This window comes from Polyodon spathula, chromosome 8 (genome assembly GCF_017654505.1).
Source record: "Polyodon spathula isolate WHYD16114869_AA chromosome 8, ASM1765450v1, whole genome shotgun sequence".
In the NCBI taxonomy this organism is placed as follows: Eukaryota; Metazoa; Chordata; class Actinopteri; order Acipenseriformes; family Polyodontidae; genus Polyodon; species Polyodon spathula.
Window position 1 is genome coordinate 44080729 of NC_054541.1, and position 17268 is coordinate 44097996.

The following is a 17268-nucleotide window of genomic DNA, read 5'->3' on the forward strand; positions in this document are numbered from 1 at the left end:
ATATATATATATATATATATATCACTTATATGTGGGCACTTAAATGTAAAATGCAGTATTTTACATGTGTACGCTGAGTTAAAAAAAAGGAATACCCACATAATAACATAAAGAGTGATATTGTATCAACACTAAAGATTAACAAAGTGCTTTGTAAATACAATTATACAGATTTTCTCCGGCAAATACAATTTTGTAAAAATAAGCTCGGTTCAATACATGTAACTCCTTTTTAAGTGGCTCGTTTTAGCCGATGGTCAGATCGCAGTTAAACGCCTGGATTGCGCACTTCTTTTTACAATATTTAACAAAATACAAAACAATGGTCATCCAAGCTGAGGCCATCGCAGTAACAACCTGCTGCTCTTGAGTCCTGCACGAACTGTGGCGCTGTCTCCCAGCCCTCCTTTACACATGGACAAGTTCAATTTGACCACATTCGTTGTAAAAAAAAAAAAAAAAAAAAAAAATACAATTTTAAAAAAGTACAGTAATATTTCGATATGTACTTATAAGGATTTTTACATAATGTCCATGTAGTGTAATAAAGTATTTTTACTGGAGCAATTAATACAAAGTACAAGTTTGCAATTCATTCTGTCACAAAGTCAACAATTTGTGGTTTGTCAAGGATTAAAGTGTTAATACTACTACATAAAAAAAAAAAAAAAACTCAAGAAATACATTTGAAAAAAGTTCCGGCACAGTACACTAGGCTTAACTCTTAACCAAAGGTACATAACTACTTAAAATATTTAACAATGCCACACAGTTGTTCTACAGTGTTTAACCCAAGATAATACTTATATACATTGAGTAGGTTATGCAAATAAGGAGAGTTCTCTTGAAAACAAGTTCAGGGATGCAGTGTTACAAAAAGTCCTAGGGAAAAGCATTTTGTAGAGTGGTTTTGTATTTGAGTATTTAAATTAAATCAGTACCTCATTGAAGTGACACATTAGGCTTACTTTTTTTTATCCAATTATGATAAAACTTGATTCCAGCATTCTTCACTATTTTGTTTTTATAAAATATAGAATCTAGGGATGAACAGGTAGGTGGCTGGTTGTTCAATCATAAATACGTCAAACGCATGTCAAATGTGCAAGTACTCTGTGTGGATGTACTGTAGGTCTGATGGTCAACTTTTTCATAGTGCTTGATTGAACATCCCCCGGGAGAGGATGTTGCATACCTGTTAATACCTTTTTCAGGTTCTCAGTTTATTGGTATGACTTGTCAATGTGGAGTTAGAGCACTGAGTCTAGAAGCATTGGGGCTTTTCCAAGATGAACACCACCATGCAAAGGAAGCCAATGATAAACACTATTTACTTGGAGGAACTCAACCAGGAATCAAATGAATCTCACACTGAAGCCACAGGTACAGCTTTTAATCTACCTTCAAATGAAAGACATTGTTGTTCTGAAATCCTGAGAACCACACAATGTTTATGCTTGCTGTAACTGATGATAATTTGGGACGACCCCAACCATGCACAGTTAATTCATACAATTTATACATTTTCTTGCCCCAAAAATATCACAACCTCCACCACCCCCACCCCTGTATCTTTTGGTTCTTTGCTTGTATTTTATGCTTTACAATGCTATAACGAAAGGTTTCTACCGCTTCCTGCTCCCTGATCACTTCATGTGCTGTAGCTCAGTCTTATTTCAATAGTCACGATAAAAATCAGATCATGTGGCCTAGAGCAAAAGCAGAAGAGCGCTGAATTAAGGTACACAAAGAACAGGATAATAATGTCAATAAAGCTAGAGGTAAGAAAATGTCAATAAAGCTAAGTAAGAAAAATATTTATATATATATATATATAGATAATATATATTATATATATATATATTATATATATAATATATATATATCTATATATAATACCAGGTTCTGTGTAAATTTCAGAGGAGAAAACGTACACTGTGGAGGATGCTGTGGAAACCATTGGCTTTGGCCGATTCCACATTCTTCTGTTTTTCATAATGGGAAGCACAAGTGTAAGTATGAACAAGATTAAGGACAGATCTAATAGCAATAAAAAAAAAAAAGTTTTCATCGATTTACAAAACTTGCTTGATATATCTTGGCATAAGACAGACCACAAAGACATATGTAAATAAAGCTATAAACATTTTATTTTAGGCCTCATTCACGGAGTAAGTGTACAGAACTTGTACAAGAGGATATATATATATATATATATATATATATATATATATATATATATATATATATATATATTTTCCCTAAATAATTTTTGGTTAGTTTTAATACTGTATTTCTTCAGTCCTTAAGGGCATTCCATATGAGCAAAGCAGTTCATAGTTGTGACTTGCAGTAGGTCACAAGTGGGCTTTAGCATAACAGTACTAGAAATAATTCCAGTTTTTTTTAACTCCATTATCATGCAACATGTGGCACACCCAATGTCTAAATCCTGTTGGGTGTCAGAGTATTGTATTTTGTAGCATCAAATGCTGTTTATGTTAAATGATCATTAATGGAAAGGCAATGGTAGAACAAACGATACAAAGCTGCTTAGTTATTTAGTTACTTTTCTTTGCTTGTCTGGTTGTTTTAGATAGTTGAAGCCACTGAGATTATGCTGCTAGCTGTCGTGTCCCCAGCCATTCGGTGCGAGTGGCGCCTGGAAGACTGGCAGGTGGCATTTGTCACGACGGTAAGCAAAATAGCATTAGACTAACAGATGGTGAATATTTAGACATTTGTTACTGTTTTTTTTGGTTTTTTTTAATGTTTCTAAATATTGTCTTCTTTCACCACTGCTTTCCACCCGCTACCCCTTAACTCCACTTACTGTAGACACTGTCAACTACTTAGAATTGCAAGCGCTTTATAGCTCGCTACCTCAAGACAATCATATGTATTGCAATTGACAAAAGGTTAAATATTTACATGTCGTCTCTGCATCCCTGATACATTGCTGTGAAAGATATCATCCATTTCCTAACATACTGTAAGAATAAATCCTTCCTAACGTGCTTCCTTCTGTTCTCAGATGGTTTTTTTGGGCTTCATGGTTTGCAGTCTGTTTAGTGGATACCTGGCTGACAAGTATGGACGGTGGAAGGTGAGACAAAATCGTGGTACCTCACAATATCAGTTGAGATGCCAGGCAGTTAACCAAGATCTCTGTATGGAAAATCATAACTACATTTTTTTTATAGGTTGTCTTTGGCTGTTTTGTCTGGGGTTTATATTTCTCATTGCTGACCTCATTCGCCCCAACATATGGCTGGTTCGTCTTCTTGCGTGCCATGGTAGGGGTCGGTGTGTCTGGTCACTCACAGGGGTAAGTGCAAGAAGGAGGAAAGGGAGAGCAAAACATACAGAAACACATGAGACAGGCTGTAGCAGGGTGATTGCCCTGCACATGGGGAAATTAGTGTTTATATGTAGGAAATAGGTTTATTGTGTGTGTGCCTTTTTGGAGTTGTTTAGTTTGATTAAATGATTGTTTATAGACAGTTGCTCAGTTGAGACTTGCTGCCTGCTAGGTTTGGTTGAGAGGAAGGGCATTGAGTGATTGGCTGTGCTGGTCCTCAGTCAGCATGTAGGCAGGTCTCGACTGCGTGGCCATCAGCATAAAAACATCTGGTGGGGATTGTTCTGGGCGACTGCACCGCAATGCTACACAGAGGCGCGCTGTGTATACTCAGGAGGAGAGCGTCTGCTCTGCAGGAACGACAGCCACGCAACCCTGAAACTGCAACACACTACGTTTAGTAAGGCTAGCACTCTCCCTTTGTGGCACCTTTTATTGGTAGTTTTTGTACTGTGTTTTATTGTGCCTTTTGTACAGTCACCTGTATGTGTCCTCTGTATGCTACCATCGCTGGTAGCTGCACATGACATAGTTTGTTTACTTTGTGTTTTGTGTTTAATAAATCCTGTGCTCCTGAGCAGCATTTTCTCCCATGTCTCTCTGTCTTGCATATCTGCGGTTAACCACACACGTGACATGCGTTCCCTGTCACACAGGCATAATTGGAACTGTATACTGTAATAAGCAGTGGTTTCCCAGAACGTAACTTCACTTTGACTCTACTTTCGCTAGACATGAACATTACAAAAAAATAAATGGCGTAATAAAATCAGCAGTATTTAATTTTTTCTTTTTCTAAAAGGTTTTTATTTATTTATTTATTTATTTTTAGGCATTTGGAATTGTTGTCACATTTGTCACGAGTTTTTCTTTTTTTTTCTTTGTTTTGTCAGGTTTGTTCTAAAAACAGAATTCCTGCCAAAAAAATACAGAGGTTTTGTGTTACCTTTGGCATCGGTAGGTTTGCATTTTAATTGTCTAATCAAAATAAAGTATTTTAATATGGCTGAGTTGCAATAAAGGTGCTGAGCAACCTGAAGTGGCACATGATCCAGTATCAGGCCTAGAACAAATTACAGTTGGTAATTTAATCAGTTTTAAAAGTGTGGATGTGATATTAACAGTGTTTATTAAAAAAAGAAGTGCACTTTACATATGTATATGATAGATTATGGTAAATGACTTTTTCATGCTACTGGTCACTCCTGTTTTGCACTTACTTGGGGTTTTACACTTGGTGTCAAATAACTGGAAAAATTAAAATGGGAATCAGATATATCAGATATTTTTTTTTAAACTCTCTTCTCATTCTTTAGTTTTTTTGGCTGATAGGTTCATTGATGGTAATTGTTCTGGGATTAGCAGTTGTTCCCACTTATGGCTGGCGCTGGCTGATTCGAATCTCCACTATTCCCAGCATCATCCTTATTGTTTTATTTAAGGTACTGTATGACTACATTATTACAATTTTTGGAGTTTTGCATTGATAATACATGAAATCAGTTTAATATGGATGAACAACTGGAAACAAACAAACAAACAAACTCAGATACCCAATCAGATCTATCTATGTGCATTTTTTGTCAAGCTGGGAGGTAAATCTCATGACTGATATAGCAATAACGCCACTGTTTCAGGCATTTGTCTGTAGCACCTAGGTGCCTGAAAAATTAGCTTATGTGACTCGGCAAATTAAGTAAATATCCAGACCCACTCACCAATAGAATACTTCCTGTTTCTTAAGAATGATATAAACATCTGATGTATTTAACGTTTTTTAACGTCTTAAAATTAAAATGTTTTTCTAACTATACTGTGCAGTACTGTTCGCTCTACAGGTTTTTTTTATTTATTTAAGGATTTTTAGGAAGTAATTTCAAGCTTCAAAAAAGAACTTGTATTAGTATTCTGTGTACAGAAGTACTGTGTTAAAACTTAGTAGATGGTAATTCTGTGGCAATCAGACACTGCTGATAGTGTGTAAGCAGGAGCACCACATCCTTTTAGAAGGGTGTGGTTATCTCGTTGCACACACTGGATTGTCTGAATGCAATAGTATTGTTTGTGGTAAAGCAGTTGAAGACAAATATCAAGAGTCTTCGGAAACATGTGATTTTCTGTTTGAGATGGGTGGGCCACAGTTCAATTCCTTCTCCCTAACCTTCACCCTTACCAGGAGAGGGGTATTCCAATTGCCTCCCTGCTTAATAAATGCACATCTAAAAGAACAGGGACATATCTGACTAAACTCAAGGTAAAAGCATTAAAATGAATAAGGATTCTAATATGTACCTACAGTTTATTCCTGAGTCTGCCAGGTACAATGTCTCATCAGGAAACACCAAAGTTGCCATAGAAACTCTGCAGAAAATTGCAAAAATGAATCGGGCCTGCTTGCCGGAGGGAAGATTAGTGGAGTCTGTTGTGGTAAGTATTTATATTTAAAAAACATTCCATTTAGCATAGAAAATGATTTCTTTTTTCTCACCTAATTAATTTTTTTCAAACAAATTGAAAGTTATTTGGTGTCATTAGTTTTCTGCTGTATGAAAAAAATAATAATATAAAAACCTTTACATGTATCTAATCAAACGTTTGCCTGAGCACCCAGGTTTTTAACTTTTTCTTCACTAAAATCATTTGATATGAGACAGAATATCTAATAGGCTCTACAATATATACATGTGAATGGTATCAAATGTAACAATAGTATAGGGACAGTTTTGTTACTGATTTTTGACAACACTCCCTTTGAATCAGTTATCAGTTATTCAAGCTCAGATCAGTTGAAATTCAGAATCGTTATTTTGAGGAATGATAACTCACACTGGACCTTTGTTTTCCACAGTGCTGATAAGGCAGTTCGTGTCCAGGCTGTGCTAAGAGGCCAAACTTTGCTGGGGACCCTGAGGAGGGTGTCACATTGGCTCTGACACTCCTGGGGTGGGGGATGGGGAACCGGCAGCAAACCCTACCAGCCAGAACCCGAGCACATTCAGAGTGGATAAAAAGCAGGGCTGATCTCTATTCTCCGGGATCGATAGCCCGCCCACCTCTGCTCTGCATTGCTCGGCATAAAAGTGATTCTGGCTTTAGGCTTGTGAGATCGGAGGACACTCACATGCTCTCAGAACATCTGTGCTGTGTGGGGACTCTCCAGACATTCCAAATTGGTAATAAATAAAAATAATAATTGGTCACTCTAAATTTTTTTTAAAAAAAAGCAACTGTGTCTTGGTGTGAATTATCAAAGTTAACACAGGTATTTTTCTTTATCAACCCCTGTGGCTTCAGTAAAGCTCACAGAATAATGTTTAACCTGAAAGTACTTCTGTCCCCCTGCAGCACTTTGCCTTTGGTGGCTGAAACATAACGTGATGTAACAGTGAAAACGCTTAAGTAAGAAATACCCACATAGAACAAATGTGGTATTTCTACATCCACTAGGGGCAGTTTTAAAGGGGGACTGGTTGATGGTTACACTCTGGTGTACCAGTTGTACTTGGAGACCAGGCATGATTCTGAGGCCTATATTAAGATCAAAGGAGTGCTTAAACCGAGTTTAAAAAAAAAAAAAAAAAAAAAAAAAAAAAATCATGATTTAGTCAAGAAAAAAACATTAAAGAAAATATTAGTTAAGATAACTCTGAGATTTCAGTGAAAAATCCAGTCTCATGTTATACTATATTGTGCCATTAACTTGCAGGAAAGGAGAGGATATTTTCTGGATTTAATAACTCCTTCGTATCGGAGAACATCACTGATATTGTGGTATTCATGGTAATGTATGGTTTCTGTGCCTTACAGACTGAGCATATTTAAATATCATCGCTTTCTGCATTCATGACAATTAATTTGTTGTGATATGAAACAAGAACTTTGGTAATTATTTAGTAAGTTGGAATGCTTAAATTAAAAAAATGTTTATTTTATTTCTACACTTATGTCTGAAATTGTTTTCAGGTTTGTTGCCTCTTTTTCTTACTATGGAATTATCCTGGCCAGCTCTGAGCTGCTTGAGCGAAATCTTGTCTGTGGCACCCAAGCAGGAACAAAGACCAATGGAGCTGATGGTTCCCCGTGCTACTGCAGCTCCTTTGGACCCTCAGATTATCACACAATGCTTATTAGCACTCTTGGAGACATTGCATGTAAGAAATACCACTGCTGATTTGCACACGTTTTCGGTTGTGTCTTAGACTATGTTTCAAGGATCAGTTGCGGGTAGGTATGGCATTGAACTTCAAACTGCAACCTCATTCTCCCAGAATACTACCGTCTATATTGGATTGCAGGTTGAATGCTATATTGTGAAAGATTCACCCATAACACTTGTCTGCTTGTTTTTTTTTTTATTTTCTTCTAATTACATTCTATTTTGATACAGGTATTGATTGTTTTAACTGCCGAAGTAAAGTTACTTTACATAAAGACTTTACATTTTAAATCAATCAGCCAATCCTTGTCTAAAAAGAAAAAAAAAAATCGGATCTATTTTTTTTTTTTTTGTAGATTAATGGATGCATTTACTGTAATTGGTCACACACATTTTTATTTTTTCCCTCAGTCGTACCTTTGAATATCGCAACAATAAATGTCTTCGGGAGACGACTTTCCTTAACTATTTCCACACTGGTAACTGGAATTTTCTTCCTCCTCCTCAACATCTGTACAACAAGGTACTGAAGCTACAGAGGGTTAGTTCATTTAAAGTGAATGATATTCACATTACAGCTGTGTTTAGCACTTTGTTGGTTCAGCAGGTAAAACCATGTTCAGACTTGGGCAAGTGCAAAAACTGCTTGCACCAGCTGACTTTGTCCTACTGTTATAACACAGTGGTGCAGATTTAACAACGTATTTATTATGCCAAAGTTCATTTTGAAATGTAAACACATGTATTACAAAACTGAACAGCAAGCCCAGAGGGTTTAAAGACTCAAAAGTGTGTTCAAGTTCATTGTTTCTAGTTCTATACTGTCCCAGTGTTTTGGTATTCATCAACTGATTATCGTCTAAGTGTTCTGGCCTTGGGTTCTGTATTTTTTTTTGTAAAATTGAAGCAAACAATTACAGAAATGCAACTTAGAAAGTGAACATCACTGTCTGGATACTTAAATTCCAAATATATCTACAGTAGTACTTACTTGCCTTTTTCTCATTCTCTCAGATTTGGATTGACTGTGTTGTTATTTATTCTTCGTGCTCTTGTGTCAACAAATTTTAACATTGTTTACATTTATACTGCAGAGGTGGGTAAACTAGTTTGCTACTTTCAATACAAATGCACCAGTCTATCCCTGAAATCAATCAATTAATTAATTAATTAAAAAAAAAATTATATATATACACACACACACACACACACACACACACACACACACTGCCCTGCAAAAGTATTCAGACCCCTGACCGATTCTCACATATTACCGAATTACAAATGGTACATTGAAATTTTGTTCTGCTTGATATTTTATTTTTAAACACTGAAACTCAAAATAAATTATTGTAAGGTGACATTGGTTTTATGTTGGGAAATATTTTTAAGAAAAATAAAAAACTGAAATATCTTGCTTGCATAAGTATTCAACCCCACACATTAATATTTGGTAGAACCACCTTTTGCGGCAATAACAGCTTTAAGTCTTTTGGGGTAAGTATGTACCAGCTTTGCACACAGTGTCAGAGTGATTTTGGCCCATTCTTCTTGGCAGATTTGCTCCAGGTTGGTTGGACGACGCTTGTGGACCGCAATTTTCAAATAGTGCCACAGATTCTCAATGGGATTGAGATCAGGACTTTGACTGGGCCACTGTAGGACATTCACCTTTTTGTTCTTGAGCCACTCCAATGTTGCTTTGGCCTTGTGCTTGGGATCATTGTCCTGCTGAAAGGTGAATTTCCTCCCAAGCTTCAGTTTTTTAGTGGACTGAAGCAGATTCTCTTGCAGTATTTTCCTGTATTTTGCTCCATCCATTCTTCCTTCAATTGTAACAAGATGCCCAGTCCCTGCTGATGAGAAGCATCCCCACAGCATGATGCTGCCACCACCATACTTCACTGTAGGGATGGTGTGTCTTGAGGCATGGGCAGTGTTAGGTTTGCGCCACACATAGCGCTTTGAGTTTTGGCCAAAAAGCTCTATCTTGGTCTCATCTGACCACAAAACCTTTTCCCACATCACAGCTGGGTCACTCTCATGCTTTCTGGCAAACTCCAGACGTGCTTTCAGATGGTACTTTTTGAGTAACGGCTTCTTTCTTGCCACCCTCACATACAGGCCAGTGTTATGCAGAGCTCTTGATATGGTTGACTGGTGCACCATTACTCCACTCCCAGCCACTGAACTCTGTAGCTCCTTCAAAGTGATTGTTGGCCTCTGTGGCTTCTCTCACAAGTCTCCTTGTTTGAGCGCTGAGTTTTGAGGGACGGCCTTTTCTTGGCAGTGCCTGGGTGGTGTGATGCAGCTTCCACTTCCTGATTATTGATCCAACTGTGCTCACTGGGATATCCAAACACTTGGATATTATTTTGTACCCTTTCACTAATCTATGCATTTGTATTACTTTATCTCTAACTTCTGTAGAATGCTCTTTGGTCTTCATTTTCCTTCAGATTCACAGCCTTACCAATGATCCTTCAACAGTGGGGTTTTTATCCAGAAAATGTGACAGCAACTTTAATGGTTCACAGGTGGAGGCCAATGGTAAGGTAATTGTGTCCTCGTTAGGGCAATTTCTTTCATCGGTGCAAACTGGGAGCTTCCACAGCACAGGGGTTGAATACTTATGCAAGCAAGATATTTCAGTTTTTTATTTTTCTTAAAAATATTTCCCAACATAAAACCAGTGCCACCTTACAATAATTGATTCCGAGTTTTAGTGTTTAAAAATAAAATATCAAACAGAACGAAATTTCAATGTACCATTTGTAATTTGGTAATGTGAGAGAATTGGTCAGGGGTCTAAATACTTTTGCAAGGCACTGTGTGTGTGTGTGTGTATAATGCAATTTTAAGCTACTTACTCATAAGTTGTATAATTGGTTTTTCCTGCTTTGGGAAGATCTTGGAATGGAAGATACATGTTTTGAAATCTTTCTGCATTTCAATTAAAAGGTACCTGCACAGTCACAGTCCCCACTTGCTGAATTGGTTTTGTTGTTGCTGTTCCATGCAGGTATACCCCACTACAATGCGCTCTGTAGGAATGGGTTTTTGTAACTCAGCTAGCCGTATTGGTGGAATGACGGCACCCTTCATAGCTCAGGTAAGCAGTTATATTTTATTAAGCATCCCCTATGCACAGTGTCTACCTCCCTAATCTAGTGAAAAGGTCATTTCATTATATAGAATGAAACGGTGGTGCAGAGTGTGAGCGTCTTTTACTGATTGAAACCTCCATACTATTTCATCTTTCAGGTTCTAATGTCAAAATCGGTGGCCTCAGCTCTGTGTCAGTTTTCCGTTGCGTGTTTTGTATGTGCAGTCGCAGTTTGGTTTTTGCCCATCGAGACCACAGGACGTGCTCTTCAGGTACGTTTCCAATGTGCACTCACACACCATCCTTTTTAATGTCTCCAGGGCACATAATATAGCTATGAGAAATCTTACCATTATTGCCAGTGTGGATTTCTAGCAAAAAAGCCAGTTAAATGTTTCAGCCAATGTTGTACGATACACTGCTGTTACCAGTCCTGACCTCTGCTGATGAAATCAAATTATAGAATATTACTGTATCATCTGTGACAATGCTGTGGCATGGCATGATTAGGGGTCCAAGCAGCTGGAACCCTTTTGAAATTGTGTTTTTTTTTGTTTGTTTTTTTTAGCAAGAACACTGAACTGGACCAGTCTAATACAGGAGATTTTGAAGGAATGAATTGCTGGGAATATCATGTCTAATAATGTTCTTACTTTATTTAGTATAGTTGAAATATTTCAGCTGCTGATCTAAAGTGAACCCTTACTTAAGGAAATGGAAGGGTCACTTTTATAATTAAAAAAATGTAGGTTTTTAACTGAAGGAAGGTTTTATGTAATATTAATGTTTTTTTATATATGTAGAAAAAAAGTTTGTATATCTACCCAAAAGTTGAAGATGCCTGTACCGTATCTGATGCCTTTTACTCATTTTACACAAAAATCCCTTTCTTTGTATATCTCTAGCAAAAAGGGTAACCAAGGTGCTTATTACTTTCAAATGTTTCCAGCCATTCAATTATGAAGAAACTTAGTAAGGATATTCTTTGGGAGCACAAGACATTGAGAGTACCGGTATCTGATATTCATGTGTTATGACATGATTGGTTTAGCGAAGGAAGGCTATATATTCTGGGAATCGGTTTCCTTAAAATCAGGAAAGTTTGCACAGACGTTTGTTACAAGAATAATTAAAAATACTATAAATGTCGGTCATGGCACCTATGTATTTATGATGGTTAGTCTCTGGATAGTCAGTGAAAAGTAATATAAATAAATCTTTAAACTGTTCCACCTATATAGTGCCTTTCAGAATGGGGTATGTTTCCACTCCATTAAAAGTTTTGTCCTTTTAAGTGTATTGTATATGCTGTAACGTGTGTCTACAGGGCCCTGTGTAGCAACACTATGTATTGTAGCTCCTGTCCTGAGTGAGCAGGTCAGTTCAGGGAGGATCTCACTTTGAGAGGAAAGCTGCCTTTGGCTTGTCCGTTCTAAAACCAAGCTTGGTCCTTTATAAAAGCCTGTACTTTAAAAAAATTAATTAATTAAAAAATTAATTACCATGCTGGTAAATTGTTCATTGCGATTGTATGTGAATGTAGAAATATAAATTACAATTTATTATATTGAATTTATAAAATAGTAAGAGCAACACTCGCACAATAACATTATATATTGTGTTTAACCATTCTATACTGTAGAACCATGATCCTTCCTCCATGATGTCTGCATGAAAAAATAAAGGTGTGTCATTTGGACAAATAGGCGTTAGTTTTTTCTTATTTCCAGATTCTGATTCTCTCAATTATTAGTGTTGAATCAAATCACAGAAGGATTAGCATATCTCTAGTAATATCTGAAAATTAAGTACAGCAAGTTGATTTTCCCTGTGGATATGCTCAACTTACCAGACACACATGTATTAGAGAATCTGTCCAAACCAACTGGACAGTTGCAAGAGCATATGTTTTGTTCCCAGAAAGTCATACATGAGAATTTGGTAATTCATTTTTTTTCAATTAAAGTTACCTTTCAGGCGATTTGTATGGTCTTGGAATAGAATCTGACCTAGTACAAGTGGGGGGAGGGGAGGGGAATCAATAATGACTGTATGACTATATAATGCTGAGTAATCATGCAGAGACGGTAATACATGATGATTAAGAACAGAACGTGGGATAATGAACAGATAAAATCTCTACCAACCTGTTCCTCACACTGTCTATGAAAGCTGAGAACGAGTTGGCCCTGAAAAGAAAACAGTCCTTTTGCTGAAGAGGCTGTACAAAGAAATATCCTTCTATTGTAGCATTTTACAGAATATTGAGGCATATAAGAGTAGGGAACCAATAATGTGGCTGGTACTACTACAACAGTAGTAAAAAGACATAAATGAGTTTGGATGCTTTTTGTGGACAATGTATTTATAGAAGCTACACTCAGGTTTATTTGAAATAATATGTTGCAGAATGTTGTTTTATGGTATGCATGCTTTCAGTACAGATGATTAATAGCTAAATAATCTTGCCATTAGCCTGTAAAGCAGGATTTAATCTGTAAAAGTATTCAATATTCAAGTATTCAAACACAGTTCCATTACAGTTAATAGCACAAGACAAGGAACATCTTGTTGTCAGTAACCCTCACCCAGTACTGAAGTAATAATCCTGACAAACCCATTCCGTCTTTCCTGTCAATTTAGACCTCAACAATTCAGCCAGATGCACAGCCCAAGAAATAATATTTTTTTTATTAAATCGCCCTTAAGTGGAAACAGCAGAGGAGTGTGCAAAAAATAGTTTTATCAGATATAAAAGTAGTTTGACCAGCCAATAATGCTTACAGGCACACCTAGGGCTTGTGTAGTGGTGTGGACTAAATTGATTGTTCACTTAGTACTACAACTTCTATTCAGGGAAGGGGTGTTCTGCCAAACCCTTCTGAACGCAATCCACAATTGTATTCACATTCTAGTGAATTTGTTCTATACTGTGTGCTCTGTGGTTGTAAGTATTGGCATTGTTTTTTGGTGAGCAAGTTTCTGGGCCGTTGTGCTGGCCTTCTCTTTGGTGATATATTTCTCTGAGAATCGTTGGTGAAACAATATTCTATTCCAGTCCCACTTGGAACTCAACACTGGTTGAACGTATTTGGATAGATGCGTCCATAGTTGACGTGCCTTGTATGGTGACCTTCTGGGAAAATTGACAATTGACAATTGACAAGCTGAGCCTGTCAATTGTGTCAAAGTGGTGGTTTTGGGGCTAGAGTAAGATTTGAACCCTTGCCTCTAAAGGAAGGTGCATGAAAGGCTAGTGAATTAGTCTACTGCATAACCTAGGGCCCACTTAAAGTTAAGGTTCCTATTGTAATGCAATGGTTTTAAATTAAAACATTAGTTAATGTATAAAAACTCATTTTAGTTAGTTTCAGTTGAATTAGAAATGTTTTCAGTAAACAATTCAGTAAATATTAGATTATTTCACCAGCTCATTCATTGGATAAGGATGTGTGGTAACCTCTTAAACAAATCCAAATTAAAGTTCAGTTAAAAGTCTGAATCTCAGTAAACAACATGCCATTTCTTTAAGGCTTACACCAACACACACACAAAAATGCTTTCAATTTTCACCTCACAGCCTTAGCCTCTTTCAGGGTGTATCTCAGTTTCAACAAAAATAACTTCACTACGATAACCACAAATGTTACTGTGAACCAGTCACTCCCCTTAACTAAATCATCAAATGAAGTCCAATGGTTATTAAGAACCCACCTTAGAGCGCTGGTCATAACAGTGGTTAGTTTGCAGACCTCTCTGCCAGTACCAGTGACAGGGTAGATAACGAGGAGATGGTCTGTACATCAAGCTAGTCATTAATGACATGGAAATTGGGACGAGCCAGAATATGTTGCCTGACCGTATACTGTATATTGGTATTCAAGTCAGATGTGTCAGTGTCTTCCTTTTTAAAAATTTTTTTATTTTATGTCGGTGTCTGCGTCATGGCATTTGAAGATATGTTGCAGAAGACTTCTGTATTCATTGAAATAAAAAGCTTGACATATAAAATACCAATACATTATGACACTGCATTGCTTTATTGCCCACTTTCATTGCATTTCCAACATATTAAAATGCAGTGAAGCTACATAATGCACATACATTTCAGTCAATAACAGAAAAAAAAAATACAAAAATTACGAAACTTTTGTTTCTTTACATATTATACATGTTTGCTTTGACAATTGTTAATAAATAAAATGTTGCTGAAACATACCACACAGTTTCTACAGTCAAACAGTCACTCAGAAACTACACAGGCTAGCACAACACCATTCAGTGAAGGCTTTCACCCTATTTAAATAAACTCAGTTATGTGTGCAGCTATCAGACAAACACCTGTGACAAGGCCCTTCCAATGAACGGTATACAGATATGCAACAAGGCTTTTCCTCCAGATATAATCCCATCTGCTCTTTAAATGAGTTGCATACAGAGAACTGAAGGACAATGCAGGTAAACTCACATCATCTCCTGCTGCTTGTGTCAAACTAACAATTTATTTTAATTCTCTGTATTTATTTTTCAGTGACAGAACAGGCTTTGCTTTTTTCACAACTGTTAAATACTGTACCCCTTAGTGTTGAAACAGTTGTAAACCTGACATTCACTTGAATCCCCATTGATGTGAATCTGCTGCTTATGTATCAATTGACTCCTCCAGAAAAAGCTACAGTAAAAGAATATTAAATTGTATAAAATGATTTAACTGTTCATCTGTTACTCTGTGATGGCAGTATTTATTATATAGTGTACAATACTGTATATACACACAGTACAGTATGCAGTTAGAGTGCTGAACAAAAGAACGTAGTGACAAGCTAGTATAAAAAGAGCTGCTATATTTTTGCTTTCTCTCCATAGATATTACTAACTGTATAATTCAAGTTTTTGTTACTTGTTTTGCCAGTTTGCATTTCCCCCACAGGACCTATAATGTTAAAAGCATATCTAAAATCACACCATGCAGTCTCTCTTGCCCACGTGTTTTTTATTTATTTATTTATTATTAAATACTGTCGAGAAAAAAACGTATTGCATGATGCTGTGCGCAATGTCTCTCTCCTTGTGTGTGTGTGTATATATATCAATGTATTTGCATTGTTTTTTAATGTTGTATTTAGTGTACTCTTCCCTGTATTTCATGTATTGGGCTTTTTTCCTCACTATATTGTAAAGCGCTTTGTGAAGGTGGTGTCCACTATGATAATATATATATATATATATATATATATATATATATATATATATATATATATATATATATAGTTTGAGTACACTTGCTGGAAACTCGTTTTTTTTTTTTCATAATTGACAATGTTTTACGTCGTATATGTTTCTGTAAATACTTGAAAATGAAAACATGTTACAATATACAAAACAAAACATAAGGAGTATTAAAGCAATGTTCAAGAAAATTGAAAATTGTCTCTAAATCTTGCATTCCTCAAAATAGCCACCCTTTGCCTTAATAACAGCCTCATAAACACCAGGCATTCGGTTAACAAGTTTCAGCAGGAAATCACCCGACATGTCTTCCCAGCTCTTCTGCAGCAATTCCCAGAGATGTAGGGCACTTGTGGGTAGCTTTGCTTTGAGTCTTCTATCTAGTTCGTCCCATACAAGTGCTATGGGATTGAGGTCTGGAGACTGGGCAGGCCAGGTCATTAGATTGAGTTGTCCTTCACTTCTTCGCCAGATAGTTCTTGCACAACTTCGAGGTGTGTTTCAGGTTATTATCTTGCTGAAGAATGAAGAACTGCCCAACTAGCCGTAATCCTGATGGAATGGCATGCCTCTGAAGTATGTTATGATAGCCATGCTGGTTGAGCTTGCCATAGACTTGGTAAAGATCACCAACTCTGTCACCAGCAAAGCAACCCCAGACCATGACACTGCCTCCTCCATGCTTGAGTGGGAACCACACATACAGAAATGTGCTCAGCCTGTCTGCATCTTACAAATACTCAACGGTTGGACCCAAATATTTCAGATTTTGACTCATCGGTCCATAAGACCGACTTCCACTCCTCAATCGTCCAGTTTCTGTGTTTTTTGGCCCAGGCAAGTCTCTTACTCTTATTCTGCACTCTTAACAATGGTTTCTTTGCAGCAAAACTTCCAGTTAGGCCAGCTTCACGCAATCTCCTTTGAAGAGTTTATGTTGAAACATCTGTACTTCTAGTAGCATTTAGCTGAGCTTGTATTTCAGGGGCAGTTAATCGCCGGTTTCGCAGACTTGCGACTCAAATGAACTTGTTCTCTGATTCTGAGGTCACCCTTGGCCTACCTGACCTTGTTCGGTCCTCATGAGAGACAGTTTCTTCAAATCGTTTGGTCTTGGCCACAGCAGTTACAGACACTTGCAAAGTTCTTGCGATTTGTCTTAAAGATTGACCTTCATTTCTTAAAGTAATTACAGTCTTTTTTCTTTGCTTAACTGAGTGTATTTTGCCATTTTTTTTGCTCCCTTACATTCAGGAATGACAAACTTGTGCCTATGCTACCTATATTTATAGTAATCATGGACCCTCACCTGTTAACAATAATTGGTGACAAAAGGTTAATTAGGTAACATGCTAGTTAACTCCGAGGACATCTAACAAAGACATTTTTATATTTAGGCCAGTGTTCTAACACCGT

At 36.9% G+C, this 17268-nt stretch overlaps 1 protein-coding gene across 1 annotated transcript; it reads left to right on the forward strand.

The window, feature by feature from the left end:
- The first annotated feature begins 850 nt into the window (after positions 1-850).
- Positions 851-12287, forward strand: LOC121320269 (putative transporter SVOPL). The gene is made up of 15 exons (XM_041258523.1): positions 851-1383; positions 1921-2012; positions 2597-2695; positions 3035-3106; positions 3204-3328; positions 4255-4318; positions 4678-4803; positions 5660-5788; positions 7068-7141; positions 7325-7512; positions 7929-8040; positions 8532-8613; positions 10540-10629; positions 10782-10895; positions 11192-12287. The coding sequence occupies exons 1-15, from the start codon at positions 1290-1292 to the stop codon at positions 11201-11203; spliced, it is 1473 nt and encodes a 490-aa protein (XP_041114457.1). The 5' UTR covers positions 851-1289; the 3' UTR covers positions 11204-12287.
- Positions 12288-17268: the final 4981 nt, after the last annotated feature.